The sequence below is a fragment of the Plasmodium falciparum genome (genome assembly GCF_000002765.6).
Source record: "Plasmodium falciparum 3D7 genome assembly, chromosome: 14".
Lineage (NCBI taxonomy): Eukaryota > Apicomplexa > Aconoidasida > Haemosporida > Plasmodiidae > Plasmodium > Plasmodium falciparum.
Window position 1 is genome coordinate 3154979 of NC_037283.1, and position 17522 is coordinate 3172500.

Below are 17522 nucleotides of genomic sequence, written 5' to 3' on the forward strand. Positions count from 1 at the left end.
TTATTTTATTTTATTTTATTTTTTATTCATATTTATAAAATAATAAAATTATTCATATACATATATAAAATTAAATTAGAATCGTAGTTACATATGTGTGTCTTTATATAGGAATATTTATATTCCCTAGTATCTTACGTATTAAGTGTGTCCGTAGTGTTCATAGTTCATATTTGCATTATATATATAATAATGTAATATGTACGTTTCACGCTTATTTTTAAATCATAGGAATGATAACAATATTAAAAGGAAGTATATATATATATATATATATATATATATAATATATATATATGTGTGTGTGTGTATGTTATATCCTTCCTTTTCATTATCCTTTTTTTTTTTTTTCCGTTAATTTTTCATTTAATGCATTTTCGCATGTACATATTTCTCTTTATATCTTTTAAATTAATATAATAATAAAGTTGAAGTTATCCCAGTATGGGAATCTTATATTTAGAACATCAAACTCATACATCAATTTAAAAAAAAAAAAGTATATCAATAGATATAACATATAACAAATTATATGGGAATCTATATATTAAGAAGAAATAAATATAATTATTCAACAAATTATATTTTTCATTATATGAATTTAGTAGAATAATTTAAAAGTTAAATTTAAACAACAGTTTAAAATTACTTATTTAAAAAAAGAAAAAAAATGAAAGAATAAATATATTATTTAATAAACTAAAGATATACTTAAAGTATGCAGGAAATATAAAATATTAAATTAATGTAAAAATAATCATATATTTGCTTGGTTCTAAGAGAATATTTTTACATATACCATAATATTTAAGTAATATATATATATATATATATATATTTATTTATTTCTAATTTTTTTTTTTTTTTTTTTTTTTTTTTTTTTGTTATATATGTGTAAGTCCTAAAATATTTATAAATAAAACCATTGTTAATGTTTCGAATAACATTGTATGTTTATTATACATATATATTTTTATATTAACACTTAAATGTATATAAAAAAAAAAAAAAAATTAATTTTTTTATCACTTTCTTTTTTTCTTTTTTTTTTTTTTGTGTAAAAAAATGTAGGTTCTTATTGAATTTCAAATAAAAAAAAAAAATTTATTTTAAAATATAATATGTTACCTCATAATTTTTATATTATTTTTCATTTTTAAATCATATATAATTAAAAAAATATATTAAAAAAAACATTATATAAAATAATAATATTATAATTTTCCAAAAATGCGTTACATTATACATGTAGAGGTATAAAATATGTACTTATAAAAACATGAATAAATTAAAAGTAAATCGCGAATATTATATATATATATATATATATATTTATTAGAAGCAACGTAATACTATATTTATATGTATATATCCTTTTTTGATAAATATCCCATAAAATAATTTTCGTTATAAAGTGAAAAATAATAAAAAATAAAAAAGAAAGAAACAAATATTTGTATATATATTATATACTTTTAATATTTTAAAATACTAACAAAGAAAAATATATATTTTTTTTTTCTTTTTAAATATTCATGTATTTATTTTGATAATTAAATTATTAATCGATCTTTGTTTTGTTTTATTTTTTTTTTTTGTGTTTTAATTTTTTTTTGTGTTTTAATTTTTTTTTTTTTAATTAAGTTGTGTTTTATTTTTAATTTGTTATATATATATAAAATATTTATTTTATAAAGAAATATGCATAAGAATTAATTGGTATATACATATATATTATATATATATATAGTGTTGTATATTTGTAAAATATACACAAATAATAATATTGATCAATATAATGCTATAAATATATTGTGTTATGATATGTATATGTCATATTAAAAATTAATATGATATATGAGTAAGTATTTTTATAGTTTGATATTATTTCTTTCATTATATATTTTTATTTAACTTACTATAATAATAAAGTGAACACACACATATAATATATATATATATATTTATTTATTTATTTATATACATATACATCTTTTATGATGAATAAAAATGATATAACCATTGATGAGAATAATAAATACATTTTCCGAGCTTCTAGTTTTTATAATAAAGATGGTTTATTAATAAAAAGTTATTCATGGGAAGTTAGGGAACCTTTAGGTATCATAATATTAGTACATGGGTTAGCTTCTCATATAAGATTTGGTTTTTTAAAACAAAATGCAAAGATTGTAAATAATGATCATGCTGTTTTAATTGATGGAGATAATTATTATATATATGAAGGTAGTTGGATTGAAAAATTGAACAAAAATGGTTATTCTGTATATGGTTTGGATTTACAAGGTCATGGAGAATCTGATGGATATCAGAATTTAAAATTACATATTAAAGATTATGATGATTATATATATGATTTAATAGATTTTATTAAAAGTGTTTATGAATCAATCATTTCGAAAAAAGAAAAAAAACAAATGTATATAAGAGATAACGATATTATAGAAACAGTTCCTATATATTTAGTAGGTTATTCAATGGGAGCAAATATAATTTTAAGAGCCTTACAATTATTAAATAAATCAAATGATAATCTTATTAGCAAGTTAAATATAAAAGCATTTATTTCTTTAGCTGGAATGATATCTATTAAGAATATTGGATCCATTGATTCATTAAAATATAAATATCTCTTTTTACCAATAATAAAAATGTTATCTTATGTATGTCCAACTTATAGATTACGTAAGAAACATAGTGGTTTCAAAAGATTTCCATATATTAATGATCTTATGAATTTTGATAAATTAAGATATAAAAAAGGTATGACAAATAAACTTGCATATGAAGTAATAAAATCAGTGTATATCTTAAAAAAATATATAAATGATATTCCTCAGAATGTTCCTATATTATTTATACATTCAAGACACGATTCGGTTTGTGCATATGAGGAAGTTTTATCATTTTATAATAATTTATATAATACTAATAAAGAAATTTATACATTAGAAAATATGGATCATGTTGTAACATTAGAGCCAGAAAATGAACAAGCTCTAAATAAAATGTTAACTTGGATAAAAAAATGTGAATGAAAAGAAAGGAGAAAAAAAAAAAAAAAAAAAAAAAAAAATATATATATATATATATATATATATACAAAGTCTTTAGAATATAATTAAATGTTTTTTTCTTTTTTTTATTATTTTTTTTTTTTTATTTCTTTTTTTTTTTTTTTTTTTATTTCTTTTTTTTTTTTTTTTTTTATTTCTTTTTTTTTTTTTTTTTTTATTTCTTTTTTTTTTTTTTTTTTGTTATATTAAAAAATGTTATTCATATATTTTTAATTTTTGAAATAAAATAAACATTAAATAAATATATATTATATATATATATATATATATATATATATATATATAGTATATATTATCGATATAATTTGGTCTTTGTATATATTTTTTTCATTTATTTATGGCGGATTTTTATAAATGTATTATGCACATTATATTATTTATTTATTTATATATTTATTTTTATTATATATAAAGCAAAAAAAAAAAATTGGACTAAAATGAATTAATATTAAAAAAATAAGTATATAAAAAAAAAAAAAATATATATATATGTATATTAATAAAAAAAGGAATAGAACATTTTATATTTATATTAATATGTATTTATATATATATATAAATAATAATAATAATAAATATTACAGCCATAATTTTGAAACATATAATTAAGAAAAGCCAAAAGTTATAAAATTTAGGTTTATATATTTATATATTATATAATAATATATTTATTTCACCTTTTTAAAAGAAGTTTTTTTTAAGATTTTTCTGTAATTTTTTTTTTCATTTTTTTGTATTTTATTCCTTTTTTTTTTCGTCTTTCAACTTTTATTCTTTCTTATTTTTTTTGTATTTTTTTTTTTAAATTTTTTGATGTATAATAATAATTATATATTATATATATATATATATTACATAATATATATCCTTGATTATTTGTGGGTTGAAATATAAATATATTTAAAGCATAAAATTTTAAAACCATACCCTTTTATAAAAAATAAAATAAATCGCTAAGTTATATATATATATATATATAAATATATATGTATTAATTATATATTTTATATATATATATAAAAGAAAAAAAAAAAATTTAGAATATATAATGAAAAAATTTAATTCTAAATTTATAAGAATGTAAATATTTTTTACACTGTTGTATAAGTTTGAATATATTAATATATAAAATTAATAAAGATTTTGAATAATATTTAATTTAGAACAATTAATATTTATTGTATTATTATATTTTATCTGTCTCTGTTGTTTAAAATTTTAAATTTTGTTTTTGTTAATATTTTTATTTTATTATTTATTTATTTATTATTATTTTTTTTTATTTTATTTTTTTTTCTGTTTTGTTCTGTTTTGGTCTATTTTTTTCTGTTCTGAATTTTTTTTTTTTTTTTTTTTTTTTTTTTTTGAAATATATGTATAGATATATATATATATATTAATATATTTACCATGACAGAAAGTAATATTATTAATGATGAGAATACTAAAGACAGAGCCTTAGTTTCTACTTTTTGTAACAAAGATGGTTTACGTATAAAAAGTTATTCATGGATAGTGAAAAAAGCTTTAGGTATCATAATATTAATACATGGGTTAGCTTCTCATTTAAGGTTTGGATTTTTAAACAAAAATGCAAAGATTGTAAGTAATGAGCATGCTGTTTTAATTGATGGAGATAATTATTTTTTATATGAAGGTAGTTGGATTGAGAAATTGAACAAAAGTGGTTATTCTGTATATGGTTTGGATTTACAAGGTCATGGAGAATCTGATGGATATCAGAATTTAAAATTACATATTAAAGATTATGATGATTATATATATGATTTAATAGATTTTATTAAAAGAGTTAAAAAATCAAGTATTTTAGAATCTGAAACGAGAAGTGACACATTAGATAAGGAACAAATTGAGACGTTTGAAAATCTTCCAATATATTTAGCAGGTTTTTCTATGGGTGCAAATATAATGTTAAGAGCTATGGAATTATTAAATAATACAAATGATGATTTAATTACTAAAGGGAGTATAAAAGGACTTGTGTCACTATCTGGAATGTTTTCTATTAAGGCAGTTGGATCACCTGATTCTTTTAAATATAAATATTTTTTTTCTCCAGTTATGAATTTAATGTCTTCTATAGGTCCAACTGATAGAATAAGTAAGAGTAAGAAAAGTTATGAACGTTGTCCATATGTTAATGATCTTATATCCTTTGATAAAGTGAGATATGATGGGACCATAACAAAGAACCTTGCCTATGGTTTAATGAAATCAGTAGATACATTAAATAAAAATATGGATAGAATTCCTAAAAATATTCCTATTTTATTTATACATTCAAAAACGGATAATATATGCACATATGAAGATGCATTACTCTTTTTTAATAAATTAAATAATTCAAATAAAGAAATTTATACTTTAGAAAATATGAGTCATGTTATAACAATCGAAAAAGGAAATGAAAAACCTCTAAATAAAATGATTGAATGGATACAGTATACACAATACAAAGAAGAAGAAAAAAAAAAAAAGAAGCAAAAAGAAAAAGAAAAGAAATGAAAAATTATATACATCATAGAATTAACATTTTAAATAATATAAAAATTATATTATCATTATTATTATTAATTAATTAATTAATATATTTATATTTATATTTATGTTATACATAAGAATTTATTTTGTCTACACTGAATCGTTTATTATATATTATTTACATTTTTGTAAAATTTGATTAAACTGTATAATATGCAATATTATATAAACTAATTAAGAAATATATACCAAAAAAAAAAAAAAAAAAAAAAAAAAAAAAAAAAAATTAATTTAAATAAATAAATAAAATTGGATGAAAATAATTTGTAGTAAAAATATATTTTATAAAATAAATATAAACATAAATTGTTTATTATGAATTTTTTTGCCATGATAAGATAAATGTTAAAGTAATAATATGTATATAAAGGACTAATGAATTTTTGAATATAAAAATTTGTGGGTTACCTTAAATGTTATTAAATATATTTTTATAAATGGATATATATTTTACTTCTTCTTATACCTGATTTAGGTGCTATAAATTTGTGTTTTTTTTTTTTTTTTTTTACATAAATTGTATGAAATTTTTTTTAAATCTAAATTTTATGCTACTATATCATAATTATTATAAATTACATATAAATAGCAATGTATATATAGTATTATTTATTTTTCTTTTATTTTTTTTTTATAAATGCTTCTTCTAAATGTAAAAAAAGGGAAAAAAAAAAAAAAAATATATATATATATATATATATATATTAGTTAATATTAATTCACTTTTGTAAATAAAATTTAAATTGAATTATTTGTTTAGTAATCTAATATATTTGTAATTAATATTTATTTATAATATTTGTATTAATAAAATTTTAGTTATATATATAATATATATTTTAGTTGACACATATTTTTCATATATATGAAACACACAAAGGAAAAAAAATTAAAAAATATAAAGAAAATAAGAAAAATAAAAAAAATAATTAAGACATATTATTTCTATATATGATAATTATTAACAAATTGTGTACTTTTGAATATATATTTGTATATATATATATATATATATATATAAATTACTTTTTTTAGTTTTTTTGGAAAATATTTATATATAACAAGAGTATTATATATATATATATACAATGTCCCTTTTACTGTTATTCTAGTTCTTCATCATATATGCAGTTTTCATATTTATTTTTAATAAAAATTTTATATAATAATATCATTAGTAGAATAAATAAAATAAGTATAGTAAGTGCAATGAAAATAAAAACTGCCGGATTATTTATTGTTGCAGCAGTACCATTCGCCGCTAAAGTTGCAGCAGCCCATTTAGTAGAAAAAAAAGTAGCTATCGATGGAGGAAGAGCTGTAACTCCAAAAGCACCTTTACAACAAACGAGTACTTTAAGAATAAGTATAAACGAAATTATTATTACAGTACCTATTGCTACATATCGTAATCCTTTAGGAAGGGAATATATTTTTTTCTTTTTATCTTTCAACACCTTAAGGAATATTTCTTTTATTTTTTTTTTATAATAAAATTTTTTGTATTTTTTATTAAAATAGTTCATAATTTTTTTGAATATCTTATTCTTCATTTTAAAATTCAAGAATTTATCATATAATTTTGAAAGAGTTTTACTTTTTTTCAAATCAACATATTCATTGTTTGCGTTTCTTTCACTAGATGCATATTTCCATGTGTCAAATTTTTCCATTGTTTCGTTGATTATTTGATAAATATTTTTCTTATCAGCATTTTCTTCATTTTCTTTTATTTCATGACTTGAATAATTGAATTTTGTTTTACCTTTAACATTGGAATTTTCTGAATCAAATTCGAATAGTATTCTCCTAGGTATAAATTCTGTATAAATTAATTTGTGTATATTTTTAAATTCGGATGCTCTAAAATATGTCTAAAAAAAAAAAAGAGAAAAATATATGTATATATATATATATATATATATATATATATATAATCTATATATTTATAGAGATAAAATATTGCATAGATCTATAAATATGTCAAATAGGAAAACGAACAGTTTTTATTCATTTTTCATATATTTTTGTCCAAACTTATTTTTTAGGTATAATATCCAAAAAGTAATAAATAAAAAAAGCTTTTTGGTATTAAAGTAAATCATTTTTCTTTTTTTTTTTACATATATATAAGGGAAAGGAAGAACCAATATATATTTTATATACGTATTTATTTATATATTAATAAGAAAAATATGAATATGTGTATTATATATATATACATATTATGTTATATTTTTATATTTGTGTGTATTCATTTTAATAGTATATATTTAAAATTATTTATAGAATTATATAATCAATTTTTCTTTTTTATTTTATTCTTTCTTTCTTTCTTTCTTTCTTTATTTATTTATTTATTTTCTATAATATAAGTATATTTATTATTTATATATAAAAAAGTATATTATATGAATTTAATTTGATATCTTTTATTTTTTTTAGCAAAGTGATACTATAAATAAAAAAAAAAAAAAACAGTTATATAACAAATGTTAATACAATGAAAAAAGGAAAATACATATATATATATATTCATATTTATATATATTTTTTATTTTTATATATATTTTTAGTGGTTGTAGAGAAATAAAAAATGAACAATATTTCTTCTATTTTTATTTATTTATTTATTTATTTTTTTTTTATTTATTTTTTTTTTTATTTGCTTATTAATTAATATGACATATTTTATATTTTATATTTTATATGTTTTATTTTATTTTTTTATTTGTTTTAATTTTTTCTCAATTTTGGTGTACTTTTTTCTTAACACATACAAGGGTGAGTATAAAATTAAATGTTATGTTCCAAAAAATGACCATTTTTTTTTTTTTTTTTTTATTTATAATATAATAATAAGTGTGTTTGAAAAAAAGGAAAAAACAAAAAAAATAAAATGAAAAAACATATATATTTATTAAATAAATTTATTAATTTATTAATGATTAATATTTTGGTTTTTATTTCAAGATTATTCTATATTTTTTTGTAGAATACATATGTAATATTTGATACCCAAAAAAAAAGGAGATGGAAAATGACGGAATAAGGGACTATCAAGAATAATTTATTTTAATAATTTCATTATACGCATTTTTTTATATTTGATACTAAAAAATAGTAAAAGTACATAAATAATTTTGCTTTTTTTTTTTTTATTATTATTTTTTAAGGCTAAATTATTTATATTTGTGATGAAAAATGTACGACCTCATTTTTTCCCAATATAAAAATATATGATACGTATGAAATATTATATATGTATTAAATAGAAGAGGAAATAATTAAAATATATATGAAACGATTAAGAAAATGTATTCACATAAATAAATAAATAAATAAATAAATAAATAAATATATATATATATATATATATATATATATATATATATATATATAATTATTTTTGTACCATCGATTTTATACCATTTTATTGTTCGAAAATGAGAAAGATAAATTTATTTAAAAAAAAAAAAAAGAAAAAAGAAAAAAAGGAAATATGAATAATGTATCGATAAGAATAATTTTTTTTTTTTATTTTATTTTTTTTTTTTATTTTTTGTGTGTTTGCTATTATTTGATAGAAACCAATTCAATAAATCATTGCTAATATTAAAAAGATCATGTCATATCAGCGTTGTAATATTATAATATATAAAAAAGAATATAATTAACTTATGATAAAGATAAAAAGTGAATGTTTAAAATACACATGGAATATATTTATATACATTTTTATGTGCACATTTTATTTTTAAATATATTTCTTTTGTTTATTTTTTCAATGGAATATAATTCTTATAATTTTTTTAAGATATAAATTAAGAATAAATTAAAAAGATTAAATTGGGATGTTTATTATAAAATAATAACAAATTATTATGTATATATGATTATAAACAAAAAAATATATATATTTTTGCCTTTATAAATTTATATATATATATATATATATATATATATATATTATTTGAATTATTATAAATTTTAGTCGTTACAGACGAAAAAGAAGAAAAAAAAAAAAAAATGTTAAGAAGTTTGCCTTTGAGATAATTGCAAAAATATAGTCTAAAACCAAAATAATAACAGGAAATCAATAAAAGTAGTAAGAATACAAGCAGTTGTAATTACAGGAACAATTTAGAGTGTGTCAATGTTAAAAGGAATGTAAGATGTAACAACCTTAAATATAAATACACGAAATTCATAATGTTTTGATGTATTATTGTAAAAAAAAAAAAAGAATTTTATTTATATTTTTCTTAATTCTTCTAATATTGTAAAAAAAAAAATATTTTGCATATATAATATATATGAGAAAAAAGAAAATAAAATTATTATATTTAAACATTTATTTTTTCTTTATATGCTATAATTTTTTTTTTTTTTTTCTTTTTCGTAATTATATAAATTAAAATATAAAATTGTTTTTTTATAATTAATATTACTATGCATTATTTCTAGTTCTTCTTAATTTAAGAAAATACTTGTCTAATATATATATATTTATTTTCTTACTATATGATTATTATATAATTCATTACAATATTGATATATTATATGATTTTTTTTCGATATAATTTTCCATATTACATTTATATTAGAAATTGAATTTTTTGTTTTACTTGAATAAATAGAGCATGTCTTTTTTATTATATAATGAAAGTATATAAAAATTAATAAAAATGGAAAAGATAAAATTAAATAATGAGATAAAGAGTTTTATTTATTTATTTATTTATTTATTTATTTATTTATTTATTTATTTATTTATTTATTTATTTTATTATATTTTTTCTTCTGATTGTTCTATAGGAGTTCTAACTTTTTCTTAGAACCATTTTCTTAAGATATAATATTATCTGTTTTATTTATATATATAGTTACCTTCAAATTATATATTTAAATAAAATTATGATTTAGTTTAAAGAAGTATATAATTTTTTTATTCTTTCTTTTAAATAAGTATAATGTAACATTGATGAAAAAAAATAAAATAAAAAAAATAATCTAAAAACAAATATATATATATATATATATTGTATAATATAACAATACATAAATTAATGTATTTATTTTATATTTTTTTTATATATTGATAATTTACTATTTGCTTTTGTTTTTGTTTATTTATATTCTTTTAAAATTTATAATATATTTCATATTTTTAATGTGTATTTTATGCTCCTACAAATATTTTAATATATATATATATATATATATATATATTATATTTTTTTAATTAGAAGTATTTAATTAAAGGATTTAGGATTGTCTAATAAAAATATTATAAATGTAATAAGGAATTATAATATTTGTAATATTAATAATAGTAAATAATCTATTTATATATATACATATTATTCTTAATATTTGTTGTCCATTTTATTTATATTATTAATTTGAAAATATTGGTATATGCGTTTATTTTTAATAATTGGAAGAAATACCATTAGATTTCTATTATTACTACTATAAAAAATGTTAATAACATGATTAACATATAAATGTTTTTTTGATTTATTAAAATGTATTATATTTTATTAATAATTTTTTAATGAAATATATATATATATGTAATAGGTATAAACTATCTAAATGTTTTATTGATTTATATAATACATGGAAGCAATAGGTACTTTTATATAATTACACATTTGACAAAATAATTAAATATATATTAATACATTTTATATATAAAAATTAAAGAAAAACTTAAATGTTATATTTTATATATATATATATATATATATATAACAAAATATAATTGTAAAAATTTTGTAATACCAGTTTTGGATCATATAATTATGTGATATATTTTTTGTTATATATATAAATATATCTACAGATATTAAAAAAAAAAAAAAAAAAATTTATTTTATAAGAATTAATATAATATAATATATATATGTTGATTAGGTTTTATTATTATATGCTTATTTATTAAAAAAAAATTTAAATGTATTTTATTTACATTTCTTTTTATTTTAAAAAAAAAATTGTTATGACACAACATTTTATAAAATCCAATAGATCTTCGATTGATAAATATAATAATAATAATATATAGAATAAAACTAAGAAAGAAAAAATTTATATAAATATATTATATTAAATTATAAATAAATCAATACGTTTATATCATTAGATAATATTATAAAGATAAAATATTATATTACATGTTACTTCTACATTATGTAATTTATTAATATATTATTATTTTTTTTTTCCTATGTATATGTATTAGTTGGGATTAATAAATATAAATTTTTTTTTTTAATAATTCTATTTAGGTAATGTATGTTAATATAATATGATATAGGATAATGCACGAGAAATATATATTTAATTATATCATTTATAATTAAATAAATAAAGACATTTATATATTATATTTATTATTATTATTATTATTATTATTATTATCATTTTTCTTTTTTTTTTTTTTTTTTTTTTTTTTTTTAATCTATTTTTATATAGCGAATGAATCTATAAATTCATGCATAAAAAAGAATAAAATAAAAATTATATATTCATATATGTATGTATAATATATTTATACCAAAAAAATGTTATTATTATATGATCCCTATATATATTTATTATTATATAATGCATTATAAATGTATTTTCATTTTACATATTTTAGAATAAGAAAATAATATATATTTCTATTTTTATTATATTTATAAATATATTTGAATTTCCATAAATAATTATTATTTTCTTCTACTCTCTCTATGAAAATGTTTATGGATTGTTTTATTTTAAAGAAGTAAATATAAATATATATATATATTATAAAAAAATGATGTCATATTTACATATTATTTTAAATTCACCTAAATGTATTCGATGTATCCATTTTCTTTATTAAATTTACATTTTTTGTAAAATATAATTTTATAATTAAATTTGTATCTATATTATAAATATTTTAGATAAATATATATTTTTTTTATTATTGATTATATTTTTACAGTATTTTATTTATAAAAGAAAAATGAATAATATTATTTTATTATAGTGTACTTTTTTAATCAAAGGATTCTATTTTCTTTCTTCTATTTATTTCTTTATCTTTTTTGTTCTTTTTTTTTTTTATCCTTATCCATTTATATCTATAGATAGTTTGATATATATATTTAAAATTTTAACTATTATTGTTTCTTTTTTAATATAATGGCTAAATAGTACAATATAATATTTTTTAATTATATTAAATACTTTTAATAAGAAAAATGAAAAAAAAAAAAAATTAGAAATATAAAAATAAAAATAAAAAAAATATATTTTAGATATATATATATATATCTTAAATAAAAGTATTTATTCTATATATTAATATTAATAATATATTTTTTTTTTTTTTTATATAAGTTTAAATATAATTTTAAATTTATGTATATTATATATATAAAATTATAAAATGTTATTTACATAATTTTTTTTTTATTATATTTTTATTTTGCATCGATAAATATATTTATCAAAATGAACTAATATATATATATATATATATATATTATATTAATTATATCTACTTATTTATTTGTTTATGTAAATTTTGTTTTTGCATGTGTATATTTTATAATATATTATATGATAGATATAAATTAATATTATATTTTATTTAATGTATTCTTAAGGTTACAATAATTTTGTCGTATCTATATTTATTGTTTGATATGTTGTTATATATATATATATATATATATATATATATATATATATATATTAATATACAATTAACGTGTTTTAAATTATATTTATTTTGTTCTTTGTTTATGTATTTATTTTCATGTATTCCTATTTTTACAACACAGTATCACATATTACTTATTTATTAAAATTTATTAATGCACTTTTTTTTTTTTTTTTTTTTTTTTTTTTTAATTTACAAAGATGAATATATTTTAAAATGAAATGTGCTTATAAATGTAACGTAGAAAATAATCAAAATATGAATAATACATTTAAATCATCTCTTAATAAATGTTTTAAAATGATAAGAACTGAGTGCATTATAGGGAAGAGAAAAATATTATATTATATGTCTGTTAATGTTTTATTTTTTCTTTGTTTTATTTTTATTTTTTCAAGATTTAACAGTGTAAGTTTAATTTTAAGATATACATATTTAATATTACATTAACTTGGTTTATATATATATTTATATATATTTGTGTGTTTATTTTTTTTAGGGCCAGTTTTATGAGAAATGGAAAAATAAGCCTAACATAAAAAGCATATGTGGTAGAAGACTTCATAGATCCTTGTATGAATACCAAATATGTAATAATTCAAAATATTTTAATGTTTATGGAAATAATCAAAATATACAAATTGATAATTATAATAATGCCATAATTTATTTGGATGATTATTCCCAAAATGATGTTTTAAATAACTCAAAATCGATTATTTTAAATAATGAAATAATAAATACAAAATGCAATGTCCTATTAAGAAAACAAAGAGTACTATATGAAGAAAAAAAAGATGTTTCAAAAGAAGGTAATTCAGAAACGTTAGGAGATCTTCGTAGTAAATTAAAAACAAAAACAGAAAAAACTAATAGAAATATATATGCAAATGTATATGAAAGTGGGATATATGTACCAATAGGATGAAATATAGATAATTTAAATACCAAAGAAAATGAATTAAATCTACCAAATAACGCAGAGAATGAAAACCAATCAAACATTCCTACAAATACAAATGATGCACGTCAAAGAAATAGAACGGAGTCTGATGTAAAACCTAAAGTTATTAATTTCGCACATGGTGGATTCAATAATAAACGTATAGTTGAATATGAGGTAGTTCCTAAAATTGTTAATACTACCGAAGAAGGGAAGGTAAGAATTAACAGAGTTGAATATGAATTAAGAGCCAAATATGAAAAATCAAAAAATTATGAGGTAAATAATAATGATAGAGAAACAAATGATATATCATCTAAAATGGAAACACAAAATGAACCAACAATAAAAAATTCAAATGATACAAACGATGTGAAAAAAGAGGACACGAATATTACACAACAAGGTAGAGTAAATAGTAATAGTAGTAATATTAATGGTGTCAAATCAAACGTTACTACTAAAGAAACTCAATCAGAAAAACCATGTAATAATAATCAAACGAAACAAGCCACTAATCGATTTATAAAAGATGATGAATCAGATAAGAAAGATAAGATTCAAGATAATAATAAAGGATTAAACGTTACAACTAATAAAACTAATCTTAAAAATAAATTAGGAAATAATACAAAACAAATAAATCAAGGTACTAAACCATTTGTAGGAGATGATATATCAGATCAGAAAGATAAATTTCAAGATAGTAATAAAGGATTAAAAAAGGGTACTAATCCATTTATAGATGAAGATGAATTAGAAGAGCTACTTAGACTTGAAAGAGAAGAAAAGAATAAAAAGTAAAAAAAACAAGATGGAGAGATTAATCAAAATAAAAAAAGTAATCCCGGTGTTCAAAATAAAACAAATAAAAAAAACAAAACAAATAGTCAAAATAAACAAAATAAAACAAATAATCAAAATAAAAAAAATATGACAAATAAATTAGATAGTCAAAATGCAAAAAATGAAAAAGATATTCCGAATAAATTAGATAGTCAAAATGTAAAAAATGAAAAAGATACTCCGAATAAATTAGTTTATGAAAATAAACAAAATACACAAAATAATAAAAAGGTAAACACGAAAAAAGCTGATATTGAAACAAATGGTAAATCAAACATAGAGACATCTCAAGATAAACAATTAACTACAAAAAACAATGATGAAAATAAGAATACTGTAAAGAATTCAAAGTTTAAAGACGCTTTATTAGAAGTAACCAAAGATATTGAACATGGAATTAGTTCAGATATGCTTAATAAAAATCAAAAAGGAAAACAATTAAAAAGTGAATCTTTAAAAAAAAATGAATTAGAAAATAAAAATACAAAAAATATGGATGGTAATAAAAATGAATTCGAAAAAGGGTATGATCTAAAAACAGAATGCAAAAGAGATTTTAATATATCACAAGAAAGTGGTTTAGATTATAAGGATGAATATGATGGAGAGTTTAATAAAGAGTATGATAGTTATTCTGATACAGGTTCCACAACTATGGAATACGATGAATATTATAATGAAACTTACAATTCAGATGAATATGATGATAATTATGTAGGAAATCCAATGAAATTATTTACCAGTGATATCATGAATAATTATGGAAATATTAAAAGTGGATTAAAACATAATACAAATAAAATTGCAAAGACTGTATTAAAAGGTATAGATGATGAAGAGTCATCTAATAAAGGAAAGAATGAAAATAAGAAAAAAAAAAAAAAAGATAAAATTGTAATTGATAAGGATGATACATCTGATAATGTTTCTTTGAATTCAACGGATCCAGAATTATATTATAATAATGATGATTATTATGGAAATGGTAATAATTATGAAAATGGTAGTTATTATGGAAATGGTAGTTATTATGATAGTGATACTTACAGCAATAGTGATGATTCTGAGAGTGGTGATGATAATCCTATTACAGTTCTTGCGTCAGAAATAGTTGATGCATGTGGAAATATAAAAGGGGGGGCTTTAAAAGTTAAAGATCTAATTACTGAAGGAGGACCACAACTTTTAGATCTGACAGCAAATGTTGTGGGGACCAAGACAAAAGATGGACTAAACAAAGTAAAAGATATTGTTAGTAAGAAATGTGGTATTGATGTAGAATCTGATATCGATATAGAGACTGAAACGAACCCATTGAAATGGCATCAAGTTGTAAGAAACAAATATAGAAAATTGCATTTTGGATGGAAGTTGTTTGTAAATATTAGCCCTCCAGCTGCATTAGCAATTATAGGAACTGCAGTTGCTATAACTAGTTCCACATATTGCGCAATACCATTTGCGCTTATGGCAGGAATTCTTTTTTTTCAAGTTTATAGATTAACAAAAAAACATTATTATAATAGGAAAAAAACAGTTACTAAAAAGATATTATAGGTATAATGTAATATAATATATCTACAATATTAATAGAATAATGAAATAAGTGTATATTAAATATAGGTTTTCTTAATGAAAATTTTTTTTTTTAAATTATTAGTATCTACATTTATATAAAATAATATCTCTTATTTATATGAAGTAAAATAATATAAGGAAATATGTTTGTATTTATATATTTTTTATTAGCACAAAATATTATATATATAGTAATAATTATATTATATATATTTATTAATATTATAAGACTTTTAAATTATTTAATAAATTTATATTAATACTAGTATAATTAGTATTATATTTTTATATATAAATAAATAGTGCATTTTAATATTTAACGTAACAATAAAAATAATTCTAATTATATACATGTGCAGCACGTAACATAATTTTTATTTTATACTATATATAAAATATTTTGTAATATTCGCTATAATTTTTAATATATTTAAGTATTATATTATTATTGCATGAAGTCATATTTATTGAGATGTTATATATATATATATATATATATTTAATTATTTAATTCAATATAATTTTTTTTATATAAAACTTTAGGCATATATCATATATTTTAACTTTCATTTTTATTCTTTTTTTATTTTGTTCTTATATATGTTATCGTATAAATAATAAAGGCATGTTTTTAAGTTCTTCCATTTTAAAACAACGATATATTATTTATAATTAGGGAAAAGACGATATTAAGAATTTTATATATATAAACATTTATTATAAAAAAAAATATTCCTTTTATACAGATTTCTTTTTTTTTTTCTTTTTATAATTATATTATTTATAA

The 17522-nt window shown here is 16.8% G+C and overlaps 2 protein-coding genes and 2 pseudogenes across 2 annotated transcripts, besides 2 other annotated features; 3 read left to right on the forward strand and 1 right to left on the reverse strand.

The window, feature by feature from the left end:
• Positions 1-1997: 1997 nt before the first annotated feature.
• PF3D7_1476700 (lysophospholipase, putative) lies at positions 1998-3059 on the forward strand (the record flags this gene model as incomplete). The annotated part of the gene is made up of 1 exon (XM_001348875.1): positions 1998-3059. One exon carries the CDS (start codon positions 1998-2000, stop codon positions 3057-3059), a length of 1062 nt encoding a protein of 353 aa, XP_001348911.1.
• A 1449-nt stretch (positions 3060-4508) lies between these two features.
• On the forward strand, positions 4509-5624 carry PF3D7_1476800 (lysophospholipase, putative; the record flags this gene model as incomplete). Its single annotated transcript, XM_001348876.1, has 1 exon — positions 4509-5624. One exon carries the CDS (start codon positions 4509-4511, stop codon positions 5622-5624), a length of 1116 nt encoding a protein of 371 aa, XP_001348912.1.
• Positions 5625-6763: 1139 nt separating this feature from the next.
• On the reverse strand, positions 6764-7765 carry PF3D7_1476900 (annotated as a pseudogene).
• Positions 6764-7765: a sequence feature (Plasmodium exported protein, unknown function, pseudogene).
• A 5819-nt stretch (positions 7766-13584) lies between these two features.
• Positions 13585-16714, forward strand: PF3D7_1477000 (annotated as a pseudogene).
• Positions 13585-16714: a sequence feature (Plasmodium exported protein (hyp17), unknown function, pseudogene).
• Positions 16715-17522: the final 808 nt, after the last annotated feature.